Raw genomic sequence first — 20,910 nt, 5'->3', positions numbered from 1 at the left:
CTAGGGTGTGTATTTAGTAGGGTATGTTTATTTTCAACTTTATTGGATAATGCCACATTGGTTTCCAAAGTGGTTCTACCAATTTACACTACTTCCATCAACGTATTAGCATTCTGATTGTGCCAAACACACACTGACCCTTAATATTGTCAGACTTTTTGATATTTGCCAATCTGGTGGGTGTTAAATGGTATCTCTTAATGCGATTGATGTGAATTTCCATGTTGACTATTGAGGTTGAACATCTTTTCATGTGTTTATTGGTAAATGTTTTTGTGTGTGTGTGTGTGAGATATCTATTCAAGTGTTTGACCATTTTTTTAATTGGACTGTCTTTTCTTCTTATTGATTTATTAGGAGTTCTTTTCCTATTCTGGATACTAATTCTTTGTAAGTTATGAAGGTAGTTGCAGAGATAGGATGGACTTCGACAGATAGAGAGGGGTCATGAATACATCAAGGAGAGCCCCAGTGAACTGTAGGGGCAGAAGACTGAGAGGAATACTCAGGGAAACAACAGCTAGTCTGATTTGTAGAGGGAGGGACAACTGTAGGTTAGTAACAGGAGATAAGTTTAGAGAGGTAAGTTTGGTTTATTTTGTGGAAGATCTGGAAGAAGTCAGTTTTAATTAGTTAATGCCAGACATTAGCCTAAAGACTCACACTATATCCATTCCTTAGAAGTGTTTGAAATAGAAATAGAATGAATAGCAGTACGCTTTTCTCTCCTATTCTGGACTGAAGCAAAGTGTGTCTTCTGTGATAGGCGGAATACTAGCAACCAAAGATGTCCACCTCGTAGCCCCTACCCCCGTCCCCAACTTGTGAATATATTGCTTCACTTGGCAAAGGCGACTTTGCCGATGTGATTAAGGTTAAGAACTTTGAGATGGATTATCCAGGTGGGCCCGATCTAATCATAGAAATCCTTAAAAGCAGAGAACCTTTCCCATTGTCTTAGAGAGGCATATGGCCACAGAAGAATGGTCAGAGAGATGCAACACTCCCGGCTTTGAAGATGAAGGAAGAGGGCCACAATCGCAGGAATACGAAATTCTCCCTTGGAGCCTCCAGAAAAGGAACCCAGCTCTGGCTTTTCAACACCTTAATTTTAACCCAGTGAAAACAGGTCGGACTTTTGACCTACAGAACCGTAAGGTAATTAATTTACATAGTTTAAGCTTCCAAATTTGTAGTAATTTGTAACAGCAGCAATAGAAAACTAATACACCGTACATATCTAAATTCAGGAAAACAAAAGCAAAGTCATTGTGTTTGTTCATTTTAAAGTCACCTTGGGTGAAGAAAGAGACTTGAAAAACTTAAAATCATGTGCCACTTCAAAAGTCTTGGGAGGTGTACGTTTGAAAAGCAAAGACATTGAGCTCATTTTTTTCCATCTGCATAAAAAGATACAAGAAAAACTGTTAAGTACGTACCCACACCCTTTATTCTCTGCCTCCTAAACAAGTATCAATTACACCATTCTTTCTCTGGGTCCCCAAATTCTCTGCCTCCCATGACTTAGTCCTAATGATACTACCTCTGCACTTGACCCTTGCTCCACCTGACTTCCCACATTTCCCTCCAGGGGAACCACAGAGATTTCTACCAAGAAATCCCTAGGTAGTGAACATGCCATGTAGTTAAATCCATTAATAGCCATTGGAAAAAATGTGTCGCACGGATGAGGAAACCTTGGGTACAAAACCACCGCTTGACTTTCATGCGACTCAGGGCAGCTTCCACTGTAGTTAAAACTTGCTTATGCATATATTTAAAAAGTCATAACTGAGCATTAAAATCATTGTTTAAAGATAATAGTATGTCTTAAGATGGAGTACTTCTATAGAGGAAGGCCCATTTTGCTACAGACAAGAGAGAATTATTTACTTATAACGTGAACACATATCCTACATTTAAGCTATCATACTGTTTCATACTTCTGCATCTACCATTTACATTTGTTGCCTCTGCTTGTGATGTTCTCCATTAGTCGTTCTTTATTTGTTCCACAAATAACTTTTGAGTGCCTACTGTATGCTAACTAAGCATTGAGCTAAGATTTGGGGATATAAAGACATATAAAACACAGTCCTAGTCGTCAAGGAACTTACAGAATAGTGAAGGAGATGAACATTAACAAATTAAGATATATTGTTTTAAGTACTAAGATATATGGATGTTCAAGACTCAGCAATTACCCGAAGGAGATTGATTGACTTTTGCTTGGTGAACTTTACCACATCTTTATGAGTCTTGGCTCTACCACACCACCTTTTATATTTTAGCCAGACTTCTTCTCCAGTGCTCTTTACTGTCCAGCCAAGGCAAGCCTTGAACACTTTAATAGGGTTTTGGTAGTCACCTGGAACCCTTGTTGATTGTTTTCAAATGGCTCTTGTTTTGATCCAAATTCTATGTGGCTTCTGACTCTTAGCTTCAATTCCTATTTATAGCCATTCTACCAACCTTTGGACTAGATGATGGCATTGGATCTCCCCAGCTTTGACTCACTTAGGATTTCCCAAAAGACTTTGTCTTAGACAACCCTCTCTGATTCTTCCCACTTTGGACTCATCTAGTCAGCTCCCCCAGTTCTGGTCTGCTCGATGTTACCAGTCTAGGTAAGTTGGGTCCCTTGAGGGTTAAACATTAGGTATCCATCATCTAGAGTTGAGCTTTGCTGATGTTGAAAGCTCAGATGAGCACCAATCTCTTCCACTATGACAAAGATCAGACCACAGGCAAAACCAGGACTGAGTTTCGCAAAAGCACAAAACAGCTTTTCACCAACATTCTATTCTCTGTTGCAAAACGATCCTCCCTTTCCTAAGCCTTTAAGCCTGCTCAAGTCTCCTGCACAAACAAGCAAACCCATGAAACAAACTCTTCTTCAACCCTAGAGCTATTTGACTTTCTTAAAAATAGTGATTTCTACTACCATCACCTCACATATTCTATTTATTTCTCAACCACTGCAATGTTATTTTTACCGATCACTCCATTGAAATTACCCTCTCTAGTGTCATCAATGACTTTTCAGCTGACAAACATGCCAAATCCAATGTTTACTTTTCTGTTGTCTTCTGTGACCTCACTGCCATGTTCTAAAATGTGTCCTTTCCACCACGTTAGTTACAACTCTCTCCTCCCTTGATTTCCATCATACCGCTTATTTGTCATTTTCCTTTCAAAATCCCGGCTATTCCTTCTCAGTGTTTTTCACTTGGCTTGCTCTTTAGACGCTACTGTTTCTTGATTTCTTCTTTAGTTTTCCACTTTTCTCACTCTGTACACAGGACCTAAGTGACTTATCCGTAGTGAAAATACTACTATGTGATGACTCCAAAATCTATATCTATAGCTCTGGCCTCTTTTGGGAACTCTAGACAGGTCCATCTCAGTGCTCATTAAATACCTCCACTTGGCTGTTCCACAAGCATCTCAGAATTAAACCTGTCCAAAAACTCACTGTCCTTTTCTTCAGACTTGTTTTTCCTCTTGTGCATCGTGTCCCAGTGATATCTGTAAAGTTTAAAATCCTTATGTTGGCCCATAAAAAAAGTTCATTGTGCTTTGGCCCCTATAGACTTTTCTTGCTTTATCTCCTACCATGTCCTCCCTACTTGATCACTGGACTCCAAGCCTTGAAAGACTATATCACAGTCTTTCATTATTTAGTGCCATTGCTTAGGCAATTGCCTCCTTGGTCTTCTTTGTTTGGGTAAATCCTATTTACCCCTCTGTGATTATCTTCAGAATCAGATGTTCCTAGCAGTGCTATTATACTGAATTGTAGTTTTTTGTTTAAGTATTTCTCCTTTCCATGCATTGCAAAATTATTTCAAAGTTCTGGACTTTTCATCTTTTAGTTTTCCACATCCAGCACAGTGTCACAATATCATAATAGTCTAATTCTTGTCAGCCCATCTTAAAAAAAAAACTCAGTGTTCTTACCTTTTCTGGTCAAATACCAGAGGATATTCATATTTTTGCTTCTTCTCTATGAATTTGCTTTCTTCTTTTATTTCTATGGGATGTTCACTAACATCACAAGGCAAAATGAAATCACTTGTCTGTGATATTTCAAAGATCCTTTGCTGTCCAAAATATCCACAGTAATGACCATTGTGGGCATGCCAGAGCCTGAGGAAAGTAAAGGCGGGGAGGAGAAAGTAACTGGAATTCAGTGGAAGTTATTCTGTTCATTAGATCATTTATGTAGATTTTCACTGGTCCATCAGGGATTTTAAACTTGAGTCCAAGACTCTTCTTCTTAAATATGTGGAGCTAATCATAAACATTTTTATCAGAATTCTAATCCACAACAATTTTGAGAAATGTCCATTTGAATCTGTACTTATGATACCTATTCATTAGAGCTGGAAAATAAGGAACCAATTTTCCACTGCTCATTCAAGCTAATCAGAACCCACATCGATTGACAGTGTCTTCGTTGAATTGGGCCTTAGAATGAGCTATATCTCAGCTGTCTACTTTCTGTATCAGCATCAGTATAACTAATGGGAGGAGATAGCTAGTGATGCTTTTACTTTTACCAAAATCCTCTCAACCTCCAACCACAAATCCTATTATTGTGGAAATACCATGCTAATATCTACAACTGAATTCTGAAATAGGATGGCAAAAGAAGTGGCTCCTTATCCATATACATTATTTCACCATCAATTCATTCCAAGAGGTCCCTGTAAGTAGCCCACGTAGTTTAAAGAAATACAGAAGGTCATTAGCAGGAGTGTATCCCCAATGTCTTTTGGAAAGATAAAATAGTATTGGGAAGATCTTCCTTTTGTGTCTTGATTTCAACCTCAGAGTAGCAAATGATGGAAACGATCATCATGTGCCTGCTGCAGTGACCCACGAAGTGGACAAGCTAAATGAACTAAGAATAGATTCCACAAAGTCCAAGGAGTGTTCCAGATCAAAGAGGTAGGCACCGAGGCGGAGGCAGAGCAGAGGTGTCCAGAGGGACTCCTCACACCTGACATGTCCTAAGAACAGGAGCAGCCTACATCCCTTACATATTTTAACTCCACAACACTGCATCAATGTCATGGCCTCCTTGCCAGAGCCTTTGCCAAAGTGAAATGACCCAGCCCTTTCAACACAGAAGTCAGAGGGGTGAGAGACTAACTTCAGGACAACTCTAAATTCATTCTATCTTAGGCAAGGACTGAAGTAACATTTGAGCTCCTTGTTTTGTGGTGTTTCCTGCTCCATGTGGAGCTCTCCCAGATGCCTGATCCTACCTCTCAGCCTGCTTTCCTGGGCCTCAGCTATGGATCGTTAGCCCCGTCTATGCTCTGTCCCAGAGCTAAGCCTTTATTATGCTTTTTCCTATTACAAAATCATAATCTTTTACACAAACAATACTTAGAGTGTTAAAATTGCCTACTCCTTTAGAAAATGGCAGCCAGTCTTAGCAAAAGGACGTGGCTCAGTTATGAAGAGAACTGTATTCTGACATAGCTATTAATAGAGCTAGGTTTTTTGAACTGACTGTCTAGGGAGATCTTCACTTGAGGACTCATAAAAGTAATTTCTCCATGCCAAGGGTAACTGGTTTGAGCAGAGAATGCTCAGAACAACAGAGGTGTGTGTACATGGGACACATGGGGGGTGTGTGTGTGCCCGCGTTACAATCCCCAATTAGCACTTCTGCTGGCAGGTAGCTGAAAATAAGCTAGAGCAGAGACCCAAGGAACAAAGTTGTGAAAAACATCTATAATAATGAAATGTCATGTTCTTAATTTTTCCTACAAATAAAACAACAGATCCCCTTTCCGACAGAGGAAGCAGCTCTGTTTGCCCCCAAATAGGATCTTACCCCCACAGATTCGCCTTGAACTCAACGTTTCTAAAAGCTCTCCTTCATCCTCCTACATGCTAAATATTTTCCTCTTCTAGTGCCTCCTCTGTCAATGAATGGCCCCAACGTTCACCTAGTTGTATATGCCAGTGGTCATTCTTGACATCTGTCGCCTACCTCCCCTTTCAGCTAAAGTTCCCGTCTTCCGGAGTTTACATCCTGGATTGTCCTCAAATGCAGAGTATTTGTTTCCAGCACCGCTGCCACTCCCCTAATCCAAGCCACCACCTTCACCACACACTTCTAACTAGTCTCTTTGCTCTGCTATTGATGCTCTGAAGTCCATTTCCCACACATTATTATTATTACTTTTTTAATGTAAATCAAATCATGTTAGTCTCCCTCTTAACATCCTTTGATGGCTATTTCTTTCAAGGTGAAGATCCACGTCAGCCTCAGGCTCACCCAGCTAGCCAGGCTCTGTTGAATTTCAGCCCATGGTCTTTCCTGCAACATACAATATTCCTCCCTTTTTGTCTCCATTATGTTTAAATTATTGGATACACTTTGAAGCCTCTTTGCCTCTCTTGATCTTACCTAACTTTATTCCCTTCAGAGGATAATTCATTACCATGATTTATTTATTTATTTTTCCCCCAAAGCCCCAGTAGATAGGTGTATGTCATAGCTGCACATCCTTCTAGTTGCTGTATGTGGGATGCGGCCTCAGCATGGCCGGAGAAGTGGTGCGTCGGTGCGCGCCCGGGATCTGAACCCGGGCCGCCAGCAGCGGAGCGTGCACACTTAACTGCTAAGCCACGGGGCCGGCCCTCATTACCATGATTTTAAAACATTTTAATATGCAGCAATTTGTCTCAAGAAATGTCACGACATTTCCTTTCTCTTTATGTATATATGTGTTTTTAGTATTTTGTGTGTGTATACTTAGCATTATCTAGGCAATTAAAACAAGTAGGCTTTGCAAAATCAATCACATTGTCCATGAAACAATTAGCTCACTTTTCACTTCTCTCAGTGTTAGTTGTTCTTTTTATGACTTTTTTATGACTTCTGATCCTGTGTCTCCTGTAACCTTCCCGGGGCTTAGGTCTATCTCTCTGAGCTACCCATCTTGTTTAATTCTTTGAAATAAGTCTACAAAAAAAAAAAAAAAAAAAAAAACACCCTTTATTACAGTATTTGTTATACCTTCTAACATAGATGAGCAGGGCATCTCATTTCCTTGGGCATGGAAAAGAATTCCAAATCAGTGGCCATCTTCCCAAAGCGCTTTTGTACCACCTTTTATTTGCTGTTTATTTATTTATCTATTTTAATCATCTAATGAAGATTGCCTGAAACTTTAGCTTAGAATCTTTTACCTCTCATGCTCAAAGTGCTGAATTCACAATGTGAAGGTCCATACCTCACTGAGCCGTCGATGGAGGCAGTAAGCACCACTTGTTTGTCTTCTACGTAGATCACTTGAGTAATTTCTAGAGAATGAGCGCGCCAGGCAAGCAGCTGCTTGAATTTCTAGACAGCAACGATAAGGCATATCCCTTGGAAAAAGTATGTGCTGATGCAAATTCAACCTTGAGCAAACCCATAAATCCTTAAAGAGCCAAGCTTATGAGTGAATGGTGTGGACATCTGTGCGAAAGGGTGAAGCCCTACTCTGATCAGCTCTTCTCGCTCTTGTGGAGGTATCAGAGCTCCATTTTCAGATATTTGTTCATCTATACACATCCCTGGGGGAGGATGTATCGTATGTCTTTAGCAATTCATCCTTTAATAGAGGATTAGCAATTCATTTCGTTGAGGATTAGGAGATGACTAGATGAGAGAGAAACCTTAGGAGAAGGATTGTGGGAGGACTGAGAGTGAATATAAGCAGGAGCAGGAGGAAACAGAATTGAAAGGTGAAGACCAAAGGGGAGATTGGCAAAAAGACTCCCTATTTTCAAATTTCATCTAGAGATAGCCAGGGCTATTTTGTTCTTTTTTTCGGGAGGGGGGGAGAGGTTATATAGGATAACTATTTACCACGAGAAATTAGCCAAAGAAATGGGCCCAGCTCATTCTCTTTCAAAGATGTCATGAGGCTTGATGGGTACGCTTATCCTCAAGTTTAGAGTCCCTACACAAGCCTCAGAAGACATTTCTAGATTGTGTGAACTAGAGTTGTCAACGGGGGAGCTTGCTCTGAAGTAGCACCACCTTAGCGTATCTTCCCCTTCTATCTTTGATGAACTTAGACCTTACTTCTTCCTGGGTCGTCTACCTAGGAGCATATGTGTAGCTAGAATTCTGGCAGCTTGGAGTTCTCCTATGAGTCTCCTATTCATTTAGACTTAAAGGTTAGGCACAGTTCTCCTAAATTTCTTGGCCTTCTGACTCAATTCCCTCGAGTTGTTCTTAGAGAGCCAGGGCGAAATCTTCTGCACTCTCATGCTTCTTATTGTCGCAAAGCTGTTCAAGAACATCTGGTCAACCAACGGCTCTTTCTCTGTCTTGGCATAGGATTCTCTAAGGCAAATGTTTCTCTAATAAGGACCATATCTATAGTAAGAAATACATTTTACTTCATAACCCAGCGAACGCATACAATACCTGTACATGCATCTGAAACAAGTTTTAGTACCTTTCCCAAAAGGATACTTAACCTTCTCATGTGCAGCGCACACTGATATTGTCTATTCTAGTCTATTGCATTTCATTCCACTCCATTCTCTTCTATTTTTATGAAAATACTGGTTGCCACTCATTAAATGGATTTTATGACTCCTTAGTAGATTACAACCTGTGAGTGGAAAAATGCTACTCTTAGACTTCTTTTTTCTTGCTGTAGGCATGTGTATATAATTGTATGTATGATTTCTCTTTCTGTAGACAGGTTTTGAATATCCTATCTCTTAGAATATCTTTATTCCATGGAGTGTCTTTTTTTTTTTTTGAGGAAGATCAGCCCTGAGCTAACATCTGCCAATCCTCCTCTTTTTGCTGAGGAAGACTGGCGCTGGGCTAACATCCATGCCCATCTTTCTCTACTGTATATGGGACGCCGCCACAGCATGGCTTGCCAAGCGGTGCATCAGTAAGCGCCCAGGATCCGAACCGGCAAACCCCGGGCCGCCGCAGCGGAGCGCGCTCACTTAACTGCTTGCGCCACCGGGCCGGCCCCATGGAGTGTCTTTTTAACAGTAATGTTTCAAGAGAATCAGATTAACCTCTGATTTGCAGACTGACATATTAGGTTTTCATTGTAGTTGTAATCTATAACTGAATCTGGTTTAATGCATGGTATATGTTAGTCTATGTACGAGTGAGGCATCTTATAACCAGATTCTGTTGTATATTTATAAGTAGGCAGCCATGTACCAGCTAGAAAATCACATTGTCTAAAGGTTGAAATGAGGTTGAATATGGAAGAATTAAAATAAGTTATTAAAAGATTCTCTTCTTTTAAATTGGTGAAAATGCTTTAAAATCAATTCCATTATTATTCTAATTCAATATTATTATATAACTTTGTTTGTTTTAAAGTTTTTCCCCAAATTTTGAGAGGTCTTGGTTGCCAGTTTGTAGAAAGTCCATTTGCAAAAATGTAGGTTTTGAATCATATTTTTATCTGTTGAAATTAATAATAGAATATTGATAATCATCACAAGTAGAAGAAAACAATGAGATAAGCTTCCACATATACACAGCTCAAGCATATGATTCTTTTGTTCAGCTCACAGCATGCCTTGACAGTAGGCTGTTTATAGTTGTTGATAAATTAAATGTTGTGTTTCATAAGTTGAACCTTATTATTTTCCATTCGATAGCAGTAAGTGTTGAATATGGAAAGAGCATTGGAGTAGAGGGAAAGAACCCTGGTTCTGGCCCTGACTTCATCATTAACTGTCTACGTGATCCTGGGCAAGCCACTCTCTGAGTTCCCCTCTGCAAAGTGAAGATAATCATACTAAAGCTAAATATTTGAACTTTATAAAAACTATAATGGGTTCTTTGAAACAAAAAGAAAACTTTTTTAAAAAAAAAGAAAAAAAAAACAAGGATCAAATGAAATAATATTTGAAACAACAACCATTTTAAAACACTCTACAAGGAATACAATCCTAATCTATGCATCCATATGTTAATACCTATAATCCAAAAATAAAACATTACTATTTGAGCCAATATTTAGCTTTTGGATTTGAAATATTAACTTAAAGAGAAATAAGCCTATGCTAAAATAGCACGTCCTTGTTGTGCTCTTTAATTAGTGTTGAGTCTTTATAATATATTTAGATATATCTGTATATCCACATGCAAATAAGAAGTTATAAAATAAGGATGGTGACATTTACATTGCATTAACACTAAAAATAGAATAATATATGTGTGGATTATATGGAGGATTTAGACTAGATGCGAGGAAGAGTTTCTTGAAAATAACAATCGCTTGGGGCCGGTCCGGTGGCACAAGCAGTTAAGTGTGCGCGCTCTGCTGCGGCGGCCAGGGGTTCGCCGGTGCGGATCCTAGGCGCGCATTGATGCATCGCTTGTCAAGCCATGCTGTGGCGGCGTCCCATATAAAGTCGAGGAAGATGGGCATGGATGTTAGCCCAGGGCTAGTCTTCCTCAGCGAAAAGAGGATTGGCAGATGTTAGCTCAGGGCCAATCTTCCTCAAAAAAAAAAAAAAAGAAAGAAAGAAAGAAAATAACAATGGCTGGGCACTAGATTTGGCTTTCAAGGAAAGGTTATGGAATCTCCTTCTATGAAGATGTATAAGATATAGAAGCTGACCGTGGAGGACTAGATGATGTATGAGCTCTTTTAAGCTCCAGGATCCTATGACAATTTTCACAAATAGTCAAAACATGAAGAAGATGCAAAGTGACCAGTGGCTGGCTCACTCACTCTCATTCATCCCCTCATTTCACAGTAGACTATTGTTTTTTGTCATATAGCTTAAGTTTCAATGGTATTATGTATGACTTGAGGGTAGCGAGTCTTGTCTTGTATTTATATCTTTTGTGATGTCCAGCACAGAGAAATGCTCAATCAATTATGTGCTGATTCATGAATTAAACTAAAACTAAAGTTCTTACCTTTTCATCATGAGGTGGGTCCAGGAAGGAACTGATACTGCAAAGGATAACATGTCCTTCTGTATAAAATGTAGACATTGTAATCTTTAATTAGATATCCTGTTGTCTAAGTGAATACTATGCAGAATACCACGTTATTTTGATTTAGGCATTTATAATGGTAAATAAAATACAATCTAAGAAACTAGAAATAAAGGAAGAAATTGCATATCAATGTGTATATGTGGCAATTCTTTTTTGTTTCTGGCTTAATAAAGTCATAATAAGGTTGCCTTATACATTCATAGTCAAAGTTCTTCTAGACATCAAAGTAGCTGAAACTGAAGTGAATACACTGCTACTAAATGGAGTCCAAACTGTTATGGAGATAATCATCCTACAATCCAAATGATAGTTACAAAAACTAGATTTAAAAAAGCAACAATGACTACACCTAGGCATATTCAAACTGTGGAAAATCAGAGCTAAAGAAAACGTCTTGAAAGAAACCAGAGGAAAAAAGCTTACCTATAGAGGAGCAAAGATAAGAATGGTATCTGACTTCTCAGAAACCATGCAAGCAAGAAGAGAGTGGAGTCAAATATTTAAATTGTTGAGAGAAAAACCACCAACCTAGAATTCTGTGTCATGAGAAATTATTCTTCAAAAGTGAAGGTGAAATAAAGACTTTCTCAGACAAACAAAAATTGAGAGAATCTGTTGCTAGCACACCTGCCTTGCAAGAAATGTTAAAAGAAGTTCTTAAGAGAGAAGGAAAATGATGTATAAAGAAAGGAAGAGCGTAAGAGAAGGAGTAAGTAAAGATAAAAACTAAAGGATAACAGTTTATTCCAAATAATAATAGAGCTAATGAATTTGATAATTATAACTTATGAATACTCGAAATGAATGACTAGCAGTGACAGAAGGGTTGGGAGAAAAGAATTAGGAATACTTTGTTATTATAAGGTACTTGCACTACCTGTGAGGTGATATAGTATTATTTGAAAGTGGACGACAGATTAATTGTAAAGATATATTGTAAACTCTGGGCTAACCACTAAAAAAAGTAAAAAAAAAAAAAAGATGTACAATTGATATGCTAAGAAAGAAGAGAAAATGGTGTAATATAAAGTACTCGCTTAAAACCATAAAAGGCAAAAAAAGAGTGGAAGACAAATAGGAACAAAAAACAAGGGCAACAAATAGAAAACAGTAAGAAATATGGTAGATATTAGTTCAACTATATCAATAATCACTTTAGATGTCAAAAGTCTAAACAAACCAATTAAAAGACGGAGATTGTCAGAATGGATTAAAAAGAACATCTAACTATATGTTGTCTACAGAAAATCCACTTTGCATATAAAGACACATATAGATGAAAAGTAAAAGGATACAGAAAGATTTACCATGCTAACACTAATGGAAAGAAAGCAGGAGTAACTATGTTATTTCAAACAGAGAAGACTTCAGAGCAAGGAAACTTATCAAGGATAAAGAGGGGCATTACATAATGATAAAGGGGTCAGTTCTCCAAGAAGACATGGCAGTCTTTAACATGTATGTGCCTAACATCAGAGAATCAAAATATATGGGGCAAAAACTAATAGAACTGCAAAGAGAAATAGATGAATCCACTTTTATAGTTGGAGACTTCAACATCACTCTATCAGAAATGGATAGATCCAGTAGGCAGAAAATCAGAAAGAACATAGCTGAACTCAACAACACCATCAATCAACTAGATATAATTGATATCTATAGACTCCTGCAACCAACAACAGCAGAATATACATTCTTCTCAAGCTCTTGGGGAGCATTCATCAAGACAGACCACATTCCAGGCCATAAATCACACCTGAACCAATTTAAAAGAATATAGATCAACAATGAAATTAAATTAGAAATCAGTAACAAAAAGATAGGTGGAAAACTCCAAAATAATTGGAGACTAAACAAAGTACTTCTAAATAATAGGTCAAAGAATAAATAAGAGACATTTTAAAATATTTTGAACTAAATGAAAATTAAAATACATCAAAATTTGTAGGAAACAGTGAAAGCAGTGCTCACAGGGAAATTTATATGCATATATTTTAAAAAAAGAAACATTTAAAATCAATACTCTAAGCTTCTACCTTAGAACTAGATAAAGAAGAGCAAGTTAAATCCAAAGTAAAAAGAAGAGAAATAATAAAATTTAGAGGAGAAATCAATGGAACTAAAAATAGGAAATCAATAGAGAAAATCAATGAAACCAAAAGTTGGTTCTTTAAAAAGATCAATAAAATTGATAAACTTCTAGCCAGGCTAACTAAGAAAAAAAGAGCTCATGGGCATTAAAAGGATAATAAAGGAAAACTATGACATCTATGCCCACAAATTTAATAACCTGGATGAAATGGACCAATTCCTTGAAAGATACAACCTGCCAAAACTCACACAAGAAGAAATAGACAATCTGAATAGGTCTATATTATTAAAGAAATTAAATCGGTAATTAATAATCTTCCCAAACAGAGAGTACCAGGTCAAGATGCATTTAATGGTGAATTCTACTACATATTTAGGGAAGAAATTATACCAATTCTCTACAATCTCTTCCAGAAGATAGAAGCAGAAGGACTACTTCATAACTCATTCTATAAGGCCAGCATTGCCCTAATACCAAAACCAGACAAAGACATTACAAGAAAACTACAGACAAATATCTCTTATGAACATAGATGCAAAAATCCTCAACAAAATATTAGCAAATTAAATTCGAGGGTATAAAAAGAGTTATACATCATGACCAAATGGGATCTATCCCAGGTATGCAAGACTGGTTCAACATTTGAAAGTCAATTAATGTAACCCATCATATCAATAGGCTAAGGAAGAAAAATCACAAAGACACATCAATATACACAAAAAAAGCAGTTGACAAAATCCAGCACCCATTTATGATAAAAACTCTCAATCTAGACACAGACCTTATACCTTTCAGAAAACAAAACAACTGTAAGTGTACCACACAAAATCATAAAACTCCTAGAAGAAAATCTAGATGCCCTTGGGTTTGGTGATGACTTTTTTGGATATAACACCAAATGCACAATCCATGAAAGAAATCATTAAAATCTAGGGGAAGTCTCCTTTAATTATAATATAGATGAAGCTGGATTGGATCCCAAACCCATCCCCACTCTGTTTTTCTAGATCGCAGCAAAAAACTACAAATCTCAAGAAGTAAATGGGTTATATGAAAGTGTTCTGCGCAGAGGCAAAGAAAGAAAGAACCCAAACAGAAGTGCATTCTGAGAATTCTGTCGATAGTTTCAAATTTTAGTTTTATGTGTGTTGTTAGAAAAGGCTTACCACATAGTAGGTAAAGTTAGTGCAAAAATATGCAGACTGTTTTCAAAAAGGAACGAAATTTGCCTGATCTTAGATTTCTCTACTATTCCGCTGTAAACAGAAACAATGTTTATAGAAACTATGGAGATTGTCAGATAAATAAAAGTAAGAAGTTAAGAATAAGAATATTAGAGTATAGGGGCCGGCCCGGTGGCCCAAGCAGTTAAGTGCGTGCGCTCCGCTGCGGCGGCCCACGGTTCGCCGGTTAGGATCCCAGGCACGCACCAACAGACCGCTTGGCTTGTTAAGCCATGCTGTGGTGGCGTCCCACATAAAGTAGAGGAAGATGGGCACGGATGTTAGCCCAGGGCCAGTCTTCCTCAGCAAAAAAGAGGAGGATTGGCCTCAGATGTTAGCTCAGGGCTGGTCTTCCTCACAAAAAAAAAAAAAAAAAGAATATTAGAGTACAATAGGACTGAGGGTGAGCAATAAAACCAGATAAAATACAGATAACTTTAAGTAAATGTTAGAAATCTCCTGATAATACTATACTGATTTCAGATATAAAGAATTATTTCCTGTAATCTCCAGAAGACTCAGATAATTGATGATACAAATGGTTTGTTGTGACTTTTGTAAAATAATTTTTGAAATGAGAAAAATGTTCTTAAAAGAGAAGATGTAACATTTAAATATTAATGTAACAGCGGTATCTGTATGAAAATCTGAAGATTTACATTAGCAAATGATAAGTGAAGAGGTGGGTGTGGAAAAAGAGACAGGTAAAGTGGGCTAAGCTTTCCGTTTAACTGAAAAGATGCTGTCTCAGTCTAAATTCTAACCAATCCGTTAAATTTTTTGGAAAAATTTAAAGGTAAACACTAGTAAATTTAAAAACTATGTTTACACATGCATATGCATTTACACATACACATAATATTTGAAAGTATGGGAGAGATGAAAAGAAAGGAAATTTAGGATTAACTCAAAAGACAGAAGAAAGGAAATAGGAAGCATTAAAAAAAGAATAGCATTACATGAAAGAATTAAGAACTATATCAGTTGTAACAACAAATATAAAATAAAGTCCCCTATTGAAAACAAATATCCCTCTCCTCTCTAATTCATGCCTCTACTCCCTTTAATAAGGAAGATTAATGCAACATAACCCTTTCAAGATTAAAAATGAAAACTTTACATTCTTCCCAATGTGTAAGGTAAGGGAATTGGTAGTCATACTCAATTTAAAAAAGAAAAAAATACAATGTTTTGCTCTAAGTACAGAGCTAGGAACAAAATGGGTTCTCCCGACATTCGTTCACACTTCTAGTCATTCAGCAAGCTATCCACAACACTCTGTCTCTCATGCTTGCGCATGCCTCTTCCTTTCGTGTCAATAAATGTCACACATTTTCCTGTATCCATTTCTATATCCTGTAGGTTGTTAAGATGCCTGAGGCCGACTACACAGGAGGAGTGACTTACCCACATTCCCAGTCAGTAGTCTCGTGGTACACGAGTCCGTACACAGCGATGTCAGAGAAATGGCAGAATGCTTTGTGAAAGGTAACATATCTTTCAGCAGTTTTCCCTGAATAAAATATGACCATAACTTCTATAAAATATTAACATTGGAGTTGAGTTTCTCTATAAATAATCCATCTAAAGAATTATCTCTACCACTGAAACATGATTCTTTTCGTAATAACAATAATTGAGACTATCCATAGGGGCTTATTTTCTTGAAATTAAATATTAATAAAAATGTAGACAACTATTAATGACAAGCATCTCGACTCTGATTATTACAGATCATCTCTCTACTTGGCGGGTGTTTCTTGTAATTCTCATGATCCTTTTCATGCAATTCCCCAGACCTCTTTTCCTGGTACATACTCTCCTTTTAAACAAACACTCTTTTCAGGTTTAAGTGTATCTCACTTGTTTTAAACAGGAATATTGTATTTGCCTTTTCAGAAATATCTATTTTTGAATATTGCTGCAAGATAGATTCTAAGAGATTCACATTAGGTGGATTGCTTTTCAGTGCTTGGTATAAGTCAGCCCCGGGAAGGCCTTCCACACACATGGCCTCGCTTAGAGAATAAACATCCAAGCTTGAGAAGAAAGAATTTGAATCTGCTACTCATTTCCTGAGAATTACTTGGCTGTAATCTTTTTCCTCCTATTTCTCTCTCTTTTATTCCTCTATCAGGAAAAAAAAAGATATTGTTCCCACACCAGGATCATCTTAGGGAAAGTTATTGTTGCAATACTTTGTATTTTCAAACCAAGAGTTTCCCACAAATAAGCTAGGATCTACTGATAGACGTGGAGGTTTTATACCGACACAACCATGCTGATCTGTGTGGTTGGATCCTACTATCCGCCTGCCATGTGAAACCAGGGCTGTTTTCTGGGTTTCTCTCCAGAAAAGAGCCTCATAAGTGGGGCCACACCCCTTGGCTCTCTAAGGATTTCATTGTCAACATCACCAGTCTACTCAAAATCTTTTCTTCCATCATCTTCTGTCCTCCCACTTCAACCCTACCCACCCTCCACTCCAAATCATTTAAAACCTTTCAGTAAATGAGAGTTATTTTTTCATTCTAAAATGTTTAAGGACACTCAATACAATAAAACAACTTCTTCCAATAGTTTGGATAACTAAAGATCTATGTATACTCAACTTTTCAGTGTTCTTATACTCTTTCACTATAATGCATCATTAATATTCTCTAATATTATTTAAATATCCAATGAAATATTCAGTGGAGTGTACTCATAGCTCAATTTAAAGAAAAGATTTGAAGTAGTTAACTTAGCAGTTTTGATGATTTGACCTCGAGATACAAAACTGGCCTATTGTGAAGTTTGAGTAGCGGTTTCAGTGAGCAGGCTGCAAAACTAGCAATTTAGCTAGAAGGTTGGAACATACTAGAACTGGTTGATCTATGGGATCAGCCTATAGAAGGCTAAGGTTCATTCAATAATCCTTTTTATCTTTCCCATTCTTTGCTAGTCCAGGTAAATAAGGGGCCCCATCACCTCCATCGTCCACAAGCGGAGGTGTCCATCCTCGTGTGCAGTGACGAGAATAGGTGGTGGAGTGTCTGTTAGATTGGTGGCCCCAGGATGCTTTGTGTCCACTGGCTGTTGCTTTCCTGCTGTGACGTCTATTTGCTCACCTATTGGGAAATTAATGAGCTACCGTAGTACTTGCAATACTTGGAATTCCAATTTTTATAGAACATAAATGGAGGAGGCAGGTAGGAAAATAGCAAAAACAACACATTCTTTTCTCTAGAATATTTTTTTGGCTCTAGAGAACTTCAATCAGGGGAGAGGGCAAAAAAGCATTAGCAAATGGAATCCTGGATCACTGGAAAATCCTAAAGAGCTTATTTTTCGTCCTATTGAAGAAGCTTCTGCACTGTATGTACCAGCTAGAACCAGATATACATCCAGTATAAGTCTTACCCATACAGAACGGCTTATGAATCTAGACTAAGTTTTAGGAAAATGGGCTGGAGACTAAGAAGCTGAGTAATATCTTGGATTTTTAAAATCTAGAATTAGTAGTTAAAAAGGCATCATCGTCATGGAAATTCTGCCTCTCAGACTACCGAGTCCTATAGCACCTCAGCACTGAGTCACAAAAAGAAGATTTATTCCTTATGAGTATTCTATCACCTGAACTCCCTGTTGCAAAGGGATTGTTTGGTTATAAGGAAGAGAGGTGATCCATACTGACCTTTGACCTCACTCTCATGGATGCTCTGTTTGCTTCCCTGAATTAGGGGAGAAAAAGAGAGAGTATTTCTATGACATTTTAAGAAAATGAGATATGCTGGATGAGTAGATTCTTCAGAGAGTCAAATTTACATTTCTAAGCATTAGTTTTAAAGTTATTTTTGAATTAGTTCTTTGAAAAAGTGTATTGCAGAGATTTGCATGTTCATAAATAGAGAATCTGTAACACAATATTTTCCTAATGGCTCAGATATAGCATAATAACGAGAGAAATTAAATGCCAAATGCATGCCATGTTCTTAGTGTATATACCTCTAATTCTATTAACAATCATGCAAGTTAGGCTTTTTTATTCCCTCTTTACTGATGAAGAAACAGAAACTCAGAGATTAAGTGACATCTCTAAAGCTAATTGTCAGATAATAAATGGAGAACTTGGAGTCAAATAGAAGTCTGACTTTTATGTCCTTATAAGTTCATTCTTTCCCCCACGCTAGTGGTTTTAAAACAATTTTAACAGTGAAAACTTCCCTTCAAACGAAATCCTAACTAGAAATGCAATGTGTAAAAAAATATATAAAATTGGAACTGAGAACAGTTTGAAAACCACCGTATTAACTTATGTGTTGTGATGTAATTACATGCTGTCTCTTCCCCCTGTGAAATTGTGTAATATTTTTTAGCAAAAAAATACGGTCTAAAATTACTTTATCTTATGAACGTAAACGTAGCAGATGCAATTTGTTTTATTCATGATTATGTATTGATTATTTGCAGACATGAAAGCTTCGAGAAAATAGGAAGAAACGGTGAAAACAGTTTAGACATCGCTTTTTAGGGAAAACAAAAAAGTTTTTACGTATGGCCAGAGGATCTTTCCACCTTCACCTTCTATCAAAGGAGGGGCTCTAATGGGACATATGGCTATTTGTGAACCAACATTGGGTAACAGGAAGACATCCTTTCCCCGTTCCTTGCTTACCTTGCTGCTCTGTGGACCCCGACTAGAATCACATTGGGATGAAGAGCATATGGAATCCTGACTTGACCTCCTACAAAGAGAGGGAGAAAGCCCAGGGAGGAAAAGTTAAGAAGTTCTATCACACTCAAAGGGTGCTCTTCTCTGCTTTAATTTTAGTTGACTACTTCTTTCCTCGTCGGTGGATCCTGAGCCACTCACAAAACAAATCACACCTTACATCTTGTGTAACATGTGTTCATCTGTCTGGTGTTGGTGGAGACTGTTGGGGAGCCCCAGGAATTAAGATTTATTTCTGCCTGGGTCTGGGAAATAAAAGATCTGCCCTGTTTCACTGCTAGGGCTGGATTTAGTCCCAGAGGCTCTGACACTGAAATGGCGGGGAGTGGGGGTGGCGGTGGGCGCCTGACAAGCCTGGCTAACTTCTGCTTTTCAGTTTCCAGGTCTGGCCTGGTCCTGTCTCTGTGATGCTCTGCTGGAAGGATTGAAAAGTGACGTAGGGTGCTGGTACAGGCGTATACAGAACAAGACCTCAAAATATTCTCAGTTAAGGGAATTTCAAGTCAAGGGGTAGGAAAGGGGTTATACCTCGGCTCACCACTGAGTGACCCAAAACCAGCACAGGAACTTTTGATGTCTCTCCAGGGATGTACTTACCATTGACAATTGCCTGAAAATCGGAGCTCTCAAGCAAATATAAATAGAAAAAATACCTTTTCTTAAATATTTAAAAAACAATCCCCTACTCTCTCAGAAATGGATGAAGAGTGCTCAGTTGTACCGAATATCATTTGAAACCTACTGCCTTGCGATCTTTCATATTTGCCCTGCAAGTCCTTCCTTCTGCTTCACCTCAGTGCTCATAGAGTTAGATGTTGGCTACAAGTGTGGTCAAGCGAGCATCTTCCATCTCTGCTACTGTTGTGAAGGGAGTTGTGAGGCTGACATGGTAAGGGAATTAGATCCCCCAAGAGCAGATTAGATCCCTGGGGACCACCCACCTGCAAAAGACAGTAACAGGGAAGAGAGCTGAGGCCAAGTAATCAGCCCAACTTATGTCTTCTCTCAATTGTACCTTGTTTAATGCTGGGATGAGAACTCTTTATACATCACCCACATAGGTCTCAGACGGTATTTCTCGATCTCTAAGTACTGAGTTACCTTGCACATTCAGGGGTACGAAAGAGAAACAGTATGTCATTAATTCTAAAGCGTTCGGGATCCAAATCAGGACCCACAGCGAGACAATCTTCGGGTCTGTACCTGGAAATAAGCATACATTTACATGATGAACATTTACAAATTAGGTAGCTTACATTACTTATGTCATATATCCCATGCAGAGCTAACCAACTCCTGAAATGTTGATATCGTTGAACACAAAGAGAAAACCCAGAGGCATAGAGTTTGAACATATCTTCCTTAATATGGCTCTATATAACAGCCTGATCATTTAGTGTTAAAAATCTTTTAATTCAATTTGCTGGTCTAGTCTTCCTACCTACAGGTCAGAGAGTGGGCTCGTATAAACTCCTGGAAGTTTCACACAGTTTAAAGAATTCTCCTTGAATAATTGGAGTAACAAATTTGAATAAACTCTAGTTACTGTCCTCAAGGAACTTATACCTGAGTGGAGAAGACAAGCAGGTAATTCAGTGATTACACTACTCTTGCTGCTCAAGTCTCCCGCTGACCTGGATTCCTAAGAACCATACACCTTCCTAGCCAGTTTCCTGGGAGCAGAGCAATAGTCCCCAACTGCCTGCATTGGCACTTGATGCTTGGCTCTTAAAGCCCCACCTAACACTCCTCATAGCAAATAGACCTTGTAGCAAAATTTTCCTTTTCCGTTGGTGGAAATCGCCTCTGCTAATTTGGACTGATGTGTGATGAAGGAACCTCCTGGGACGTGAACCAAGCT

At 38.1% G+C, this 20,910-nt stretch overlaps 1 protein-coding gene across 1 annotated transcript in view; it reads right to left on the bottom strand.

The window, feature by feature from the left end:
• WDR64 (WD repeat domain 64) overlaps positions 1-20,910 on the bottom strand; it is a 132,945-nt gene that overhangs the window by 7,797 nt on the left and 104,238 nt on the right. The window contains exons 17-25 of the mRNA XM_087424246.1: positions 20,151-20,252; positions 18,993-19,062; positions 18,012-18,048; positions 17,306-17,445; positions 15,743-15,848; positions 10,937-10,995; positions 7,260-7,369; positions 3,961-4,149; positions 1,295-1,400 (exon numbers count right to left, since the gene is read on the bottom strand). Of these exons, the coding sequence (XP_087280372.1) occupies positions 1,295-1,400; positions 3,961-4,149; positions 7,260-7,369; positions 10,937-10,995; positions 15,743-15,848; positions 17,306-17,445; positions 18,012-18,048; positions 18,993-19,062; positions 20,151-20,252 (919 nt within the window). The remainder of the gene's footprint in view (positions 1-1,294; positions 1,401-3,960; positions 4,150-7,259; positions 7,370-10,936; positions 10,996-15,742; positions 15,849-17,305; positions 17,446-18,011; positions 18,049-18,992; positions 19,063-20,150; positions 20,253-20,910) is intronic.

The sequence above is a fragment of the Ceratotherium simum genome, chromosome 36, assembly GCF_057802395.1.
Source record: "Ceratotherium simum simum isolate JZ-2026a chromosome 36, ASM5780239v1, whole genome shotgun sequence".
Taxonomy (NCBI): Eukaryota; Metazoa; Chordata; class Mammalia; order Perissodactyla; family Rhinocerotidae; genus Ceratotherium; species Ceratotherium simum.
Note: the sequence above shows the minus strand (reverse complement) of the source record. Positions and strands in the feature narration are given on the sequence as shown.